Source organism: Bombina bombina, chromosome 4 (assembly GCF_027579735.1).
Source record: "Bombina bombina isolate aBomBom1 chromosome 4, aBomBom1.pri, whole genome shotgun sequence".
Lineage (NCBI taxonomy): Eukaryota > Metazoa > Chordata > Amphibia > Anura > Bombinatoridae > Bombina > Bombina bombina.
In genome coordinates this window covers 84,314,233-84,326,680 of record NC_069502.1, presented here as the reverse complement: position 1 = coordinate 84,326,680, position 12,448 = coordinate 84,314,233, and the positions used below count along the sequence as shown (strand labels likewise).

The following is a 12,448-nucleotide window of genomic DNA, read 5'->3' as shown; positions in this document are numbered from 1 at the left end:
CATGCAGACCTATAATTTAACAATGAAATGGGCTATCAGCTTGTATGACTGGCCACATTTAAATTAGCATTAAACATAGTGCCCTTTGGTTGCTAATAAAGACTTCAGTCCCATAACAGATCAGTCCGCCAAAATTCCGACCATTGGGGCTTAGGTGGTTTGCAAACATTACAAAACATGGCTGGAGTGGATAATATGTAGAGAGCATCAGGACAATTTAGGGGATCCTCATAAAACAAAAAGGTGACGATCTCTATATCTTTAAGTTTTGACAGGACACATATTTTATGATATATTAGTTACAAAGTCAAATCACTTTACTTCTATCTATAAATCAAAACATCCACAAACCTCTAAAGGTTCCTTTTTCAGATAAGCTATTAGGTTTGGTTCCATCTTCACGTGATGTGTGAGATTCTAGAAGTTATACACAGACTGTGATGAGACCTTCTGCACTTGTGACTCGGAGTGAAATACTTGGAGTAGTTTGGAGGTGGCCACGACATTTATCTGTATTGGTCTTTGTGATCATAAGCATGTAATTTTATGGTAACCTTTTTTTTGAACACTTGAGAGCCTGATGGCTGGAAGCACTTTCACATTGGAACGCCAGGATAGAACAGTGAAATTCTCTAAACCTCTTAAAAAGTGAAAAAGAGAAGCTAGTTAATAATTACTGGAATTAATACTGAGTGAGCATTCTTGAAGGCTATGGGCACCATGTCATCTTCACAGAACGAGACTCTACCAGCAAACTTGATGTACAAGAGACTGCAGTAATAATGTAAGAGGAACACATATTAAGGACTGAGGAAAAATTGCTAAGGTGCTACGTCTAAATCTAAGTATCTTTTTAGTTTGACCCTTTCTGTAGTTTAAAGTATCAGTCATCATCCAGTGCCTCTGTCTTGATTTCATTGGTTCCTTGCCGGGCCAGTGCTAAGATCGTGTGATTAACAGCTGCCATTTCCACTGCTAAGGATATGGGATCCTGGTGGTCGCTGTGACTAGTGCTGTCATCCTACGCATGTAGAGGTAAACAAAAAAACAAAAATAAAAATAAAAATAAGTAAATAAATAACCAATTCATTAACAATAAAGGGAACTATGTGTTGAAAAGGAACATGTTTTCTCATTGCAATATTAATCAAAATCTTGCACAACTCACAATTTCCATCCCTTATTAAAACTTAAATAGACATTAGTAAATAATAGAACAAATAAAAAAATCTTCTATTTTGCTAGAGCAATCTGTCTGTAACTATAGGTTTATCCCGTTAGGGCACTCAGCACACGTCAGTACAGCCCACGAGTATATACATGTGCAAGTATGCTTCTCCTGATAGTCTTGCAGCTATATTAGCATCTGGGTCAAGGTTAATTAAACAGGTGCATTAGTTAATAGCACAATTTCTCTAGAAAGCCACTTTAAAAGGAATAACAAAGTTATTCTCTTAAAGAGAAGTATGTAGTGTATATTACACTTTTTTTTAAACCGATGCTCCTGTGCTAAAAGAATAAACTTGGGACGTGTCACTATCAAGCAATAGAGCTGTAGGAGTCTTCTTTTTCAACCAGTAATTGCTTCTATCCCAAAGACAACTATGTAAAAACATGTGCTCCCTGTTAGTCTCAGTCACATCATTAACAGATCTCTCATGAAACTTGGTTTCTCCTCTCCCACAACTTTTTTGTCCCTACAATTTCAGAGAAGGAAAGAAACAATTTGTTTTTCTTGTTGCGGGTTTGAGTGCAAGGTCATGTGAGATGCGCTGTCATGTGACTGCATGACAACCTATACTGCTGCTGATCTTCTCTGTCAACCTTGTCTAACCCAGTGTTTATTCTCCTTTTTGTAGCAAGTACCCCATACAGACATAACTTATTGCCCTTAGTACTTTAACTGCAACATATAAATATTATTAGGTAAACGAAAATACAATTAAGAGGCAAGCATGCATACCCCAGAATGTGACAAACTAGTATGAAATATATATAGTTCTCGTTTCAGGAATTTATCTTTAAATAAAGTTTTAATGAATTCAAATGCAGCACTCTTTGAAAATATTAGAACATTAATAAATAACTATGTAATCAACTTCTAAAGAAAACACACAAACAACACACATACAGCTCTTTAATATTATAACAATTTTTTGCAGCTCTATAATGTAGGTATATGCAAACTGGTAAAAATTAGAAGAAGCAAACGGGTAAAGGGCCTTCCCAAGAGTTGCCAACTGTTGTTGAAGGACAGGTGGGCTTGCATTAGAGGGAAGTAATATTCATGTTGGCAATAGAACTCAGTTAGGGGTACTTCAGGGCAGAACAAGGAGACATTGATTTCTCCGATACATAGCTTGTTTACATAAGCTGCTGGGGAAGCGCTGGAGTACCCCTTGGCAATGCTCCAGGTACCCACATGTTGAGAAACAATGGTCTAAGCTATGTTAAGTTCTATGTAAATTAAAAAAATGCTCTTTTGCTAAAATGTGCAATCAGCCTAGGTAGAAATAAGTTGAAGGCTAAAGCAACAAATACAAAGATCCCCCCCCCCCCCCAAAAAAACAACTTCCTTTTCTATAGGCTAATATATACATGCACATTACACAAAATGTAAAGATGCTCACCTGTTCAGAGTAATCGTTACCGTCAACATCATCACTATTGGAGTGACCACCTGGGCTTTGTACATCGATCCCATGACTCTCCAGGATTGCTGCTTCTTCGAAAAAAGCAAATATGGCCCTAAATTATCTGCCATTGTAACATAAGCAGCCTCCCAAGAATACAAGCAATGAAAGCAGCAGAAAGCCGACAATGCAAAAAAATCCAGCAGAAAACATAATTTATGCTTACCTGATAAATTTATTTCTCTTGTAGTGTATCCAGTCCACGGATCATCCATTACTTGTGGGATATTCTCCTTCCCAACAGGAAGTTGCAAGAGGATCACCCACAGCAGAGCTGCTATATAGCTCCTCCCCTAACTGTCATATCCAGTCATTCGACCGAAAACAAACAGAGAAAGGAGAAACCATAGGGTGCAGTGGTGACTGTAGTTTAATTAAAATTTAGACCTGCCTTAAAAGGAGAGGGCGGGCCGTGGACTGGATACACTACAAGAGAAATAAATTTATCAGGTAAGCATAAATTATGTTTTCTCTTGTTAAGTGTATCCAGTCCACGGATCATCCATTACTTATGGGATACCAATACCAAAGCTAAAGTACACGGATGATGGGAGGGACAAGGCAGGATTAAGCGGAAGGAACCACTGCCTGAAGAACCTTTCTCCCAAAAACAGCCTCCGAAGAAGCAAAAGTATCAAATTTGGAAAATTTGGAAAAAGTGTGAAGCGAAGACCAAGTCGCGGCCTTGCAAATCTGTTCAACAGAGGCCTCATTTTTAAAGGCCCAGGTGGAAGACACAGCTCTAGTGGAATGAGCTGTAATCCTTTCAGGGGGCTGCTGTCCAGCAGTCTCATAGGCTAGGCGTATTATGCTCCGAAGCCAAAAGGAAAGAGAGGTTGCCGAAGCTTTTTGACCTCTCCTCTGTCCAGAGTAAACGACAAACAGGGTAGATGTTTGACGAAAATCTTTAGTAGCTTGTAAGTAAAACTTCAAGGCACGGACTACGTCCAGATTATGTAAAAGACGTTCCTTCTTTGAAGAAGGATTAGGACACAATGATGGAACAACAATCTCTTGATTGATATTCCTGTTAGAAACCACCTTAGGTAAAAACCCAGGTTTGGTACGCAGGACTACCTTATCTGCATGAAAAATCAGATAAGGAGAATCACATTGTAAGGCAGATAGCTCAGAGACTCTCCGAGCCGAGGAAATAGCCATCAAAAACAGAACTTTCCAAGATAAAAGTTTAATATCAATGGAATGAAGGGGTTCAAACTGAACTCCTTGAAGAACTTTAAGAACCAAGTTTAAGCTCCACGGGGGAGCAACAGGTTTAAACACAGGCTTAATTCTAACCAAAGCCTGGCAAAATGCCTGGACGTCTGGAACCTCTGCCAGACGCTTGTGCAAAAGAATAGACAGAGCAGAAATATGTCCCTTTAAGGAACTAGCTTATAATCCTTTGTCCAAGCCCTCTTGGAGAAAAGACAATATTCTAGGAATCCTAACCTTACTCCATGAGTAATTCTTGGATTCACACCAATAAAGATATTTACTCCATATCTTGTGGTAGATTTTCCTGGTAACAGGCTTTTGTGCCTGTATTAAAGTATCAATGACTGACTCGGAGAAGCCACGCTTTGATAGAATCAAGCGTTCAATCTCCATGCAGTCAGTCTCAGAGAAATTAGATTTGGATGATTGAAAGGACCTTGTATCAGAAGGTCCTGTCTTAGAGGCAGAGTCCATGGTGGAAAGGATGACATGTCCACTAGGTCTGCATACCAAGTCCTGCGTGGCCACGCAGGTGCTATCAGAATCACTGATGCTCTCTCCTGTTTGATTTTGGCAATCAGTCGAGGGAGCAGAGGAAACGGTGGAAACACATAAGCCAGGTTGAAGAACCAAGGCGCTGCTAGAGTATCTATCAGCGTCGCTTCTGTGTCCCTGGACCTGGATTCGTAACAAGGAAGCTTGGCGTTCTGGCGAGATGCCATGAGATCCAACTCTCGTTTGCCCCAACGATGAATCATCTGAGCAAACACCTCCGGATGGAGTTCCCACTCCCCCGGATGGAAAGTCTGACGACTTAGAAAATCCGCCTCCCAGTTCTCCACGCTTGGGATATGGATTGCTGACAGGTGGCAAGAGTGGTACTCTACCCAGCGAATTATTTTTGAGACTTCCTACATCGCTAGGGAACTCCTGGTTCCCCCTTGATGGTTGATGTAAGCCACAGTCGTGATGTTGTCCGACTGAAATCTGATGAACCTCAGTGTTGCTGAGGCCAAGCCAGAAGAGCATTGAATATCGCTCATAACTCCAGAATATTTATTGGAAGGAGTTTCTCCTCCTGAGTCCACGATCCCTGTGCCTTCAGGGAATTCCAGACTGCACCCCAACCTAGAAGGCTGGCATCTGTTGTTACAATTGTCCAATCTGGCCTGCGAAAGGTCATACCCTTGGACAGGTGTACCCAAGACAACCACCAAAGAAGAGAATCTCTGGTCTCTTGATCCAGATTTAGCAGAGGGGACAAATCTGTGTAATCCCCATTCCACTGACTCAGCATGCATAATTGCAGCGGTCTGAGATGAAGGCGCGCAAATGGCACTATGTAAATTGCCGCTACCATTAAGCCGATTACATACACTGAGCTACCGAAGGGCGCGGAATGGAGTGAAGAACACGGCAAGCATTTAGAAGTTTTGATAACCTGGACTCCGTCAGGTAAATTTTCATTTCTACAGAATCTATAAGAGTCCCTAAGAAGGAGACTCTTGTGAGTGGGGATAGAGAACTCTTTTCCTCGTTCACTTTCCACCCGTGCGGCCTCAGAAATGCCAGAACTATCTCTGTATGAAACTTGGCAACTTGAAAGCTTGACGCCTGTATCAGGATGTCGTCTAGATACGGAGCCACCGCTATGCCTCGCGGTCTTAGAACCGCCAGAAGTGAGCCCAGAACCTTTGTAAAGATTCTCGGGGCTGTAGCCAACCCGAAGGGAAGAGCTACAAATTGGTAATGCCTGTCTAGAAAGGCAAACCTTAGAAACCGATGATGATCTTTGTGAATCGGTATGTGAAGGTAGGCATCCTTTAAGTCCACTGTGGTCATGTACTGACCTTCTTGGATCATGGGTAGGATGGTCCGAATAGTTTCCATTTTGAAAGATGGAACTCTGAGGAATTTGTTTAAGATCTTTAGATCCAAAATTGGTCTGAAGGTTCCCTCTTTTTTGGGAACCACAAACAGATTCGAATAAAAACCCTGTCCTTGTTCCGTCCGCGGAACTGGATGGATCACTCCCATAACTAGGAGGTCTTGCACACAGCGTAGGAATGCCTCTTTCTTTATCTGATTTGCAGATAGCCTTGAAAGATGAAATCTCCCTTGTGAAGGGGAAGCTTTGAAGTCCAGAAGATATCCCTGAGATATGATCTCCAACGCCCAGGGATCCCGAACATCTCTTGCCCAAGCCTGGGCGAAGAGAGAAAGTCTGCCCCCTACTAGATCCGTCACCGGATAGGGGGCCGTTCCTTCATGCTGTCTTAGAGGCAGCAGCAGGCTTTCTGGCCTGCTTGCCTTTGTTCCAGGACTGGTTAGGTTTCCAGGCCTGCTTAGATTGAGCAAAAGTTCCCTCTTGTTTTGAAGCGGAGGAAGTTGATGCTGCACCTGCCTTGAAATTTCGAAAGGCACGAAAATTAGACTGTTTGGCCTTTGCTTTGGCCCTGTCCTGAGGAAGGGTGTGACCCTTACCTCCAGTAATGTCAGCAATAATTTCCTTCAAACCAGGCCCGAATAAGGTCTGCCCCTTGAAAGGAATGTTGAGTAATTTAGACTTCGAAGTCACATCAGCTGACCAGGATTTAAGCCATAGCGCCCTACGCGCTTGGATGGCGAATCCGGAATTCTTAGCCGTTAGTTTAGTCAAATGAACAATGGCATCAGAAACAAATGAGTTAGCTAGCTTAAGTGTTCTAAGCTTGTCAATAATTTCAGTCAATGGAGCTGTATGGATGGCCTCTTCCAGTGCCTCAAACCAGAATGCCGCCGCGGCCGTGACAGGCGCAATGCATGCAAGGGGCTGTAAAATAAAACCTTGTTGAATAATCATTTTCTTAAGGTAACCCTCCAATTTTTTATCCATTGGATCTGAAAAAGCACAACTGTCCTCAACCGGGATAGTAGTACGCTTTGCTAAAGTAGAAACTGCTCCCTCCACCTTAGGGACCGTCTGCCATAAGTCCCGTGTAGTGGCGTCTATTGGAAACATTTTTCTAAATATAGGAGGTGGGGAAAAAGGCACACCCGGTCTATCCCACTTCTTGCTAATAATTTCTGTAAGCCTTTTAGGTATAGGAAAAACATCAGTACACACCGGTACCGCATAGTATTTATCCAGCCTACACAATTTCTCTGGTACTGCAACTGTGTTACAGTCATTCAGAGCAGCTAATACCTCCCGAAGCAACACACGGAGGTTCTCAAGCTTAAATTTAAAATTAGAAATCTCTGAATCAGGTTTCCCTGAATCAGAGATGTCACCCACAGACTGAAGCTCTCCGTCCTCATGATCTGCATATTGTGACGCAGTATCAGACATGGCCCTTACAGCATCTGCGCGCTCTGTATTTCTCCTAACCCCAGAGCAATCGCGCTTGCCTCTTAATTCAGGCAACCTGGATAATACCTCTGACAGGGTATTATTCATGATTGCAGCCATGTCCTGCAAGGTAATCGCTATGGGTGTCCCTGATGTAATTGGCGCCATATTAGCGTGCATCCCCTGAGCAGGAGGGTCTGACACGTGGGGAGAGTTAGTCGGCATAACTTCCCCCTCGTCAGAATCTTCTGGTGATATTTCTTTTATAGTTAAAGACTGATCTTTACTGTTTAAGGTGAAATCAATACATTTAGTACACATTCTCCTATGGGGCTCCACCATGGCTTTCAAACATAATGAACAAGTAGTTTCCTCTGTGTCAGACATGTTTAAACAGACTAGCAAGCTTGGAAAACACTTTAAACAAGTTTACAAGCAATATAAAAAACGTTACTGCACCTTTAAGAAACACAAATTTTGTCAAAATTTGAAATAACAGTGAAAAAAGGCAGTTACACTAACAAAATTTTTACAGTGTATGTAACAAGTTAGCAGAGCATTGCACCCACTTGCAAATGGATGATTAACCCCTTAATACCCAAAATGGAATAATAAAAGACAAAAACATTTTTTTTTTCTTTTTCTTTTCAGTCACAACAACTGCCACAGCTCTACTGTGGCTTTTTACCTCCCTCAAAAACGACTTTGAAGCATTTTGAGCCCTCCAGAGATGTCCTGGATCATGCAGAGGGAAACTGAATGTCTCTGTCAGTATTTTTATCTGCACAGAAAAGCACTAAAAAAGGCCCCTCCCACTCATATTACAACAGTGGAAAGCCTAAGGAAACTGTTACTAGGCAAAATTCAAGCCAGCCATGTGGAAAAAAAACTAGGCCTCAATAAGTTTTATCACCAAATACATATAAAAACGATTAAACATGCCAGCAAACGTTTTATATTACATTTTTATAAGAGCATGCATCTCTATTAATACGCCTGATACCAGTAGCTATCACTGCATTTAAGGCTTTACTTACATTAGTTCGGTATCAGCAGCATTTTCTAGCAAATTCCATCCCTAGAAAAATATTAACTGCACATACCTTATTGCAGGAAAACCTGCACGCCATTCCCTCTCTGAAGTTACCTCACTCCTCAGAATATGTGAGAACAGCCATGGATCTTAGTTACTTCTGCTAAGATCATAGAAAACGCAGGCAGATTCTTCTTCTAAATACTGCCTGAGATAAACAGTACACTCCGGCACCATTTAAAAATAACAAACTTTTGATTGAAGAATAAACTAAGTATAAAACACCACACTCCTCTTACGACCTCCATCTTGGTTGAGGCTTGCAAGAGAATGACTAGATATGACAGTTAGGGGAGGAGCTATATAGCAGCTCTGCTGTGGGTGATCCTCTTGCAACTTCCTGTTGGGAAGGAGAATATCCCATAAGTAATGGATGATCCGTGGACTGGATACACTTAACAAGAGAAATTGTTTAAGGGACTTTATAATGCAATAATAACATGCTCCAATTAATTAAGCATCTTATTATTGCGAGTGTTTGTTGGAAACTGTTTAAACCACCCAAAGAGAGCAAAGACGTAGTAAAACTCCAACTCCGGAGCCATAATGGTTATCAGCAGGATGTGGTACGTGAGCCAATAAGGAGCAGCCTACACATATAGCCACCAATAACTGGCCACACCCTGTTCAGAACTGGTTGGCAACACACCAGGTGCAGATATTAACTGCGCTCAACACAGTTACCTATTATTATTATCGGTTATTTGTAGAGCGCCAACAGATTCCGCAGCGCTAATGTAATAACAAACTAGATTGTTTTATTAACTCAATAGAATAGCTGCTTATGCTGTTTAGCTACAGGACATGGACATATTAAAGGCCCAAAGTTTATTATATACATTTCTCTCAATTTAATACTAAATGTATTTATTTTTTTAAATCAATAAAAAAAAATTTTTTTTTTTTTTAAATTGAAGTTTAAGGAAATTGGAAAGTTGTTTACAAATGTATGTTCGATCTCAAAATAAAAATTTGGGGATTCATGTTCCTGTAAGCTAGAGACTAACTTTTAAAAAAAGGCTTCCAACTTACAGCTATTTTTTTAAACTTTGTTCTCTTGGCATCCTTTGTTGAAAAGCAGGTAGGTTGGAAACACATCTCACTTCAGGATCATTTCATTTTGGCACACTTGGGTACAGAACACTACCCATGGCATATTGTAATTTTTCCCTGTTCAGCGTCTCGCTGCTCCAGTACTCAAATGTCTATAAGCAGCTAGATTGTAAAGCTTTCCCACCTGAGCACAGGTGAGTCAGTCACATTAAGTGAGCAGATGAACAGCCAGGCAGGGAAATACAATCGCGCTTGTTACAGGTGCTTCAGGGTAGAACAGGGAACATTGATCTCACTGATACATTGACTGTTTACAATAGCTTCATCAGGGCAATAATGAATGAAAAGTTAAGTGCTGAAGTGCTCCTGCAGAGAACACTATATGGTAGCAGTTTTGCAAGACTAGTTTTAATAACGCTATAGATCTGCAAGAGAACTAGATGGCAGCAGTGTTTTCTGCCATGTATTGCTCCAGACACGTCCACGTTACCTACCTAAGTATGCTCTTCAACAAAGAATACAATGAGAATGAAGAAAATGTAATAACAGCAGTGAATTGGAAAGTTGTTTAAAATTGTATGCTCTGTTTGAAAATTTAATTTACATAATTAAAAATTAAATAAATGTACTTCTTTTATCAGATCTCATCTCCTTTTCGTGAGAGCATACTGAGGTAGGTTCAAGGGCATGCATATGTAGAACATCGTTATAAACATTGTTGCAAGCTTGGCTGCCCTATAATGATACAGACACCTGCACGCTCCATGTTGAGCCTGCACGTTTTGATCAATATATGGCAGCCATACAAAGTCAAAGAGGCAACATTGATAACAGATGCAAATTGGAAAGTTATTTAAATAAACTATCTGAACAATATTTGACTTCTATGTTCTTTAAAACCCATTAAGTATCCCTTAAAAGTAATCTATCACTGCCAATGTTGTCTCATACACTTTTGCTGTGGGCTTAATATAAAGGTTAAAAGTGCTCGACAAATTTGTTTAAAAATTAGGAGCCAGTAAGGATATTTAGGAGCCAGACATACTTTTAGGTGCCAGACAGTGCTATTTATATAAAGATATATGGAGAATAACACAAAAATTTAGGAGCTAAGGGTAGAATTCTAGGAGCCAGTGGCTTCCAGGTTTGTCGAGCCTTGGGTTAAAGTACATGGTGACCCATCTGAAACCTTACGGATTATATACAAAGCTGTTATAAAGTTTCAGGGTCCCATATTCGCGTGCGGAATTAAACCAGCCCATCACTGTACTACCTCTAATAAAGAAATAAACTGTGAATAGTTGTGACATATAATCAGGAACTTGCGGGTAAGATCCAAAGCAATCAATATGCCTGTATGATTGAGGATTTTATTCTGGATTTTAGAAAATGTGGTCTGCAAAAAGTTTTAAATATAAAATAAATAAATGTAAAAAAAGGTTCATCCTGAATCAAGGCTTCACATAAATGAACAAAGTCAAAGAACATAAACCATAATGAATCGCACAGCAAATCCAAATGTCCAAAGCAGCTTTGGAAATGTTGAAACATTTTCTGAAACCAAATGAAAAGGACAAAACCATAATCAGACAAAACTAAAAAGGCTCTTTTGTCTATGTTTTGTGAAGTAAGCTCCCTCTTAAAAAAAGGAAATTAACAAAAATGCTAAAGAAAAATTAGGAGATTTTCTTTTAAAAGCTGCCTAGCAAGATATCCGCTGATAGATGATATTGGAAACTCTTTATTTATGGGGAAATTATCTTAAATTCAGTCTCAACATATCCTTCCACCTAACGCCACTACTCCATAATCCTCAATATGAAGTGGGTAAAAGCATTTAGTGCATGGACCTAATACCTAACAGAAGATAATACCTCTTTATTCAGTATTGTCAGGAAATAAAATAAAATTACAGGCAGAAATAGAGGATCTAGGAAATGTTTTCAAGCAGTGTCTTAGATATCATCAATTGGTCCACTTTTTACACAATTATAGGGATTGGTCTAGTCTGCATAGTCTGTTGTACCAATTTGAATCTTTATGCTATTCTACGGCACCAATAGGGGGCACACTTTCAGCTGCTTACAAACTTAACAATGCATCAGTGTAATATATTACCATCTTACACTACTCAATGGACAAGAGAATTGGGTGTAAATCTATAAAGAGAAGAATGGAATACTAGTTTTTAAAAGAACAGCCACATCCTCTTTTTCAGTTAGTATATTGGAGACCAACACTAAACTGATGACTAGATGGTACCTTTCTCCTCATAGGCTGCTTAAAATATATCCTCAGTCCACTAATCTCTGTTGAAGGAATAGTGATGCAATAGGAACACAAGTATTTATAGTGGTCCTGACCAAAAATAATGCCCATTTGGGAAGATGTTTGCAGAGAGAGAGTAATGTAGCACTCTACAGCAACTTATTATTTAATCATTTAGTCTTCTTGTTTAATAAGTCCACACACATTAAAATGTAAATTACGCTCTTGACTTATATTTTATTCATAGTGCGAAACGGTTGATACCTAGAAATTGAAAGACATCTTGGGTACCCTTATTCACAGAATGGAAAGGGCAGATAGCCAATACGCTATCTCTTGAGTGATACCCCTACCTTCTGTGTAACCAGAATGAAGACTATTTCTCAATACTGTTTTAGTGGGAGGACTACATCAATAAACATTAGGCCTATAGATTAAGATTTTATTTGATATATGTTCATAATGAGAGGTCTAATGACGTATTGAAGCATATTGCGATACTATAGTAGCCTGTCATATAATGCATTTGAAAACACTTTATTTGCTATGATTTTTTACTTGGGTTCATACACTGTATTTTTACATTGTCTTATTGGTACTTAGTATCTTAAAAGGACATTAAACACTATAATTATAGAAAGAATGATGCAGTCAAAGAAAATATTAGTCTGAGAATAGCATGTAAATGTATTTTTAAAGTTTCATTAGCTGTTTAAAATATTGAAAAAGTGTAAAGTGTTAGTGTCTATAAAACAATGGGAGCTGTCATGTTGTAACTTAGGTTACCTTCTT

General features: G+C 39.7%; 1 protein-coding gene across 1 annotated transcript in view; it reads right to left on the bottom strand.

The window, feature by feature from the left end:
• Positions 1 to 260: 260 nt before the first annotated feature.
• HMBOX1 (homeobox containing 1) overlaps positions 261 to 12,448 on the bottom strand; it is a 397,982-nt gene continuing 385,794 nt past the window's right edge. Inside the window, exons 9-10 of the mRNA XM_053709533.1 lie at positions 2,631 to 2,725; positions 261 to 1,021 (exon numbers count right to left, since the gene is read on the bottom strand). Coding sequence (XP_053565508.1) covers positions 884 to 1,021; positions 2,631 to 2,725 — 233 coding nt within the window. The 3' untranslated portion in view covers positions 261 to 883. The remainder of the gene's footprint in view (positions 1,022 to 2,630; positions 2,726 to 12,448) is intronic.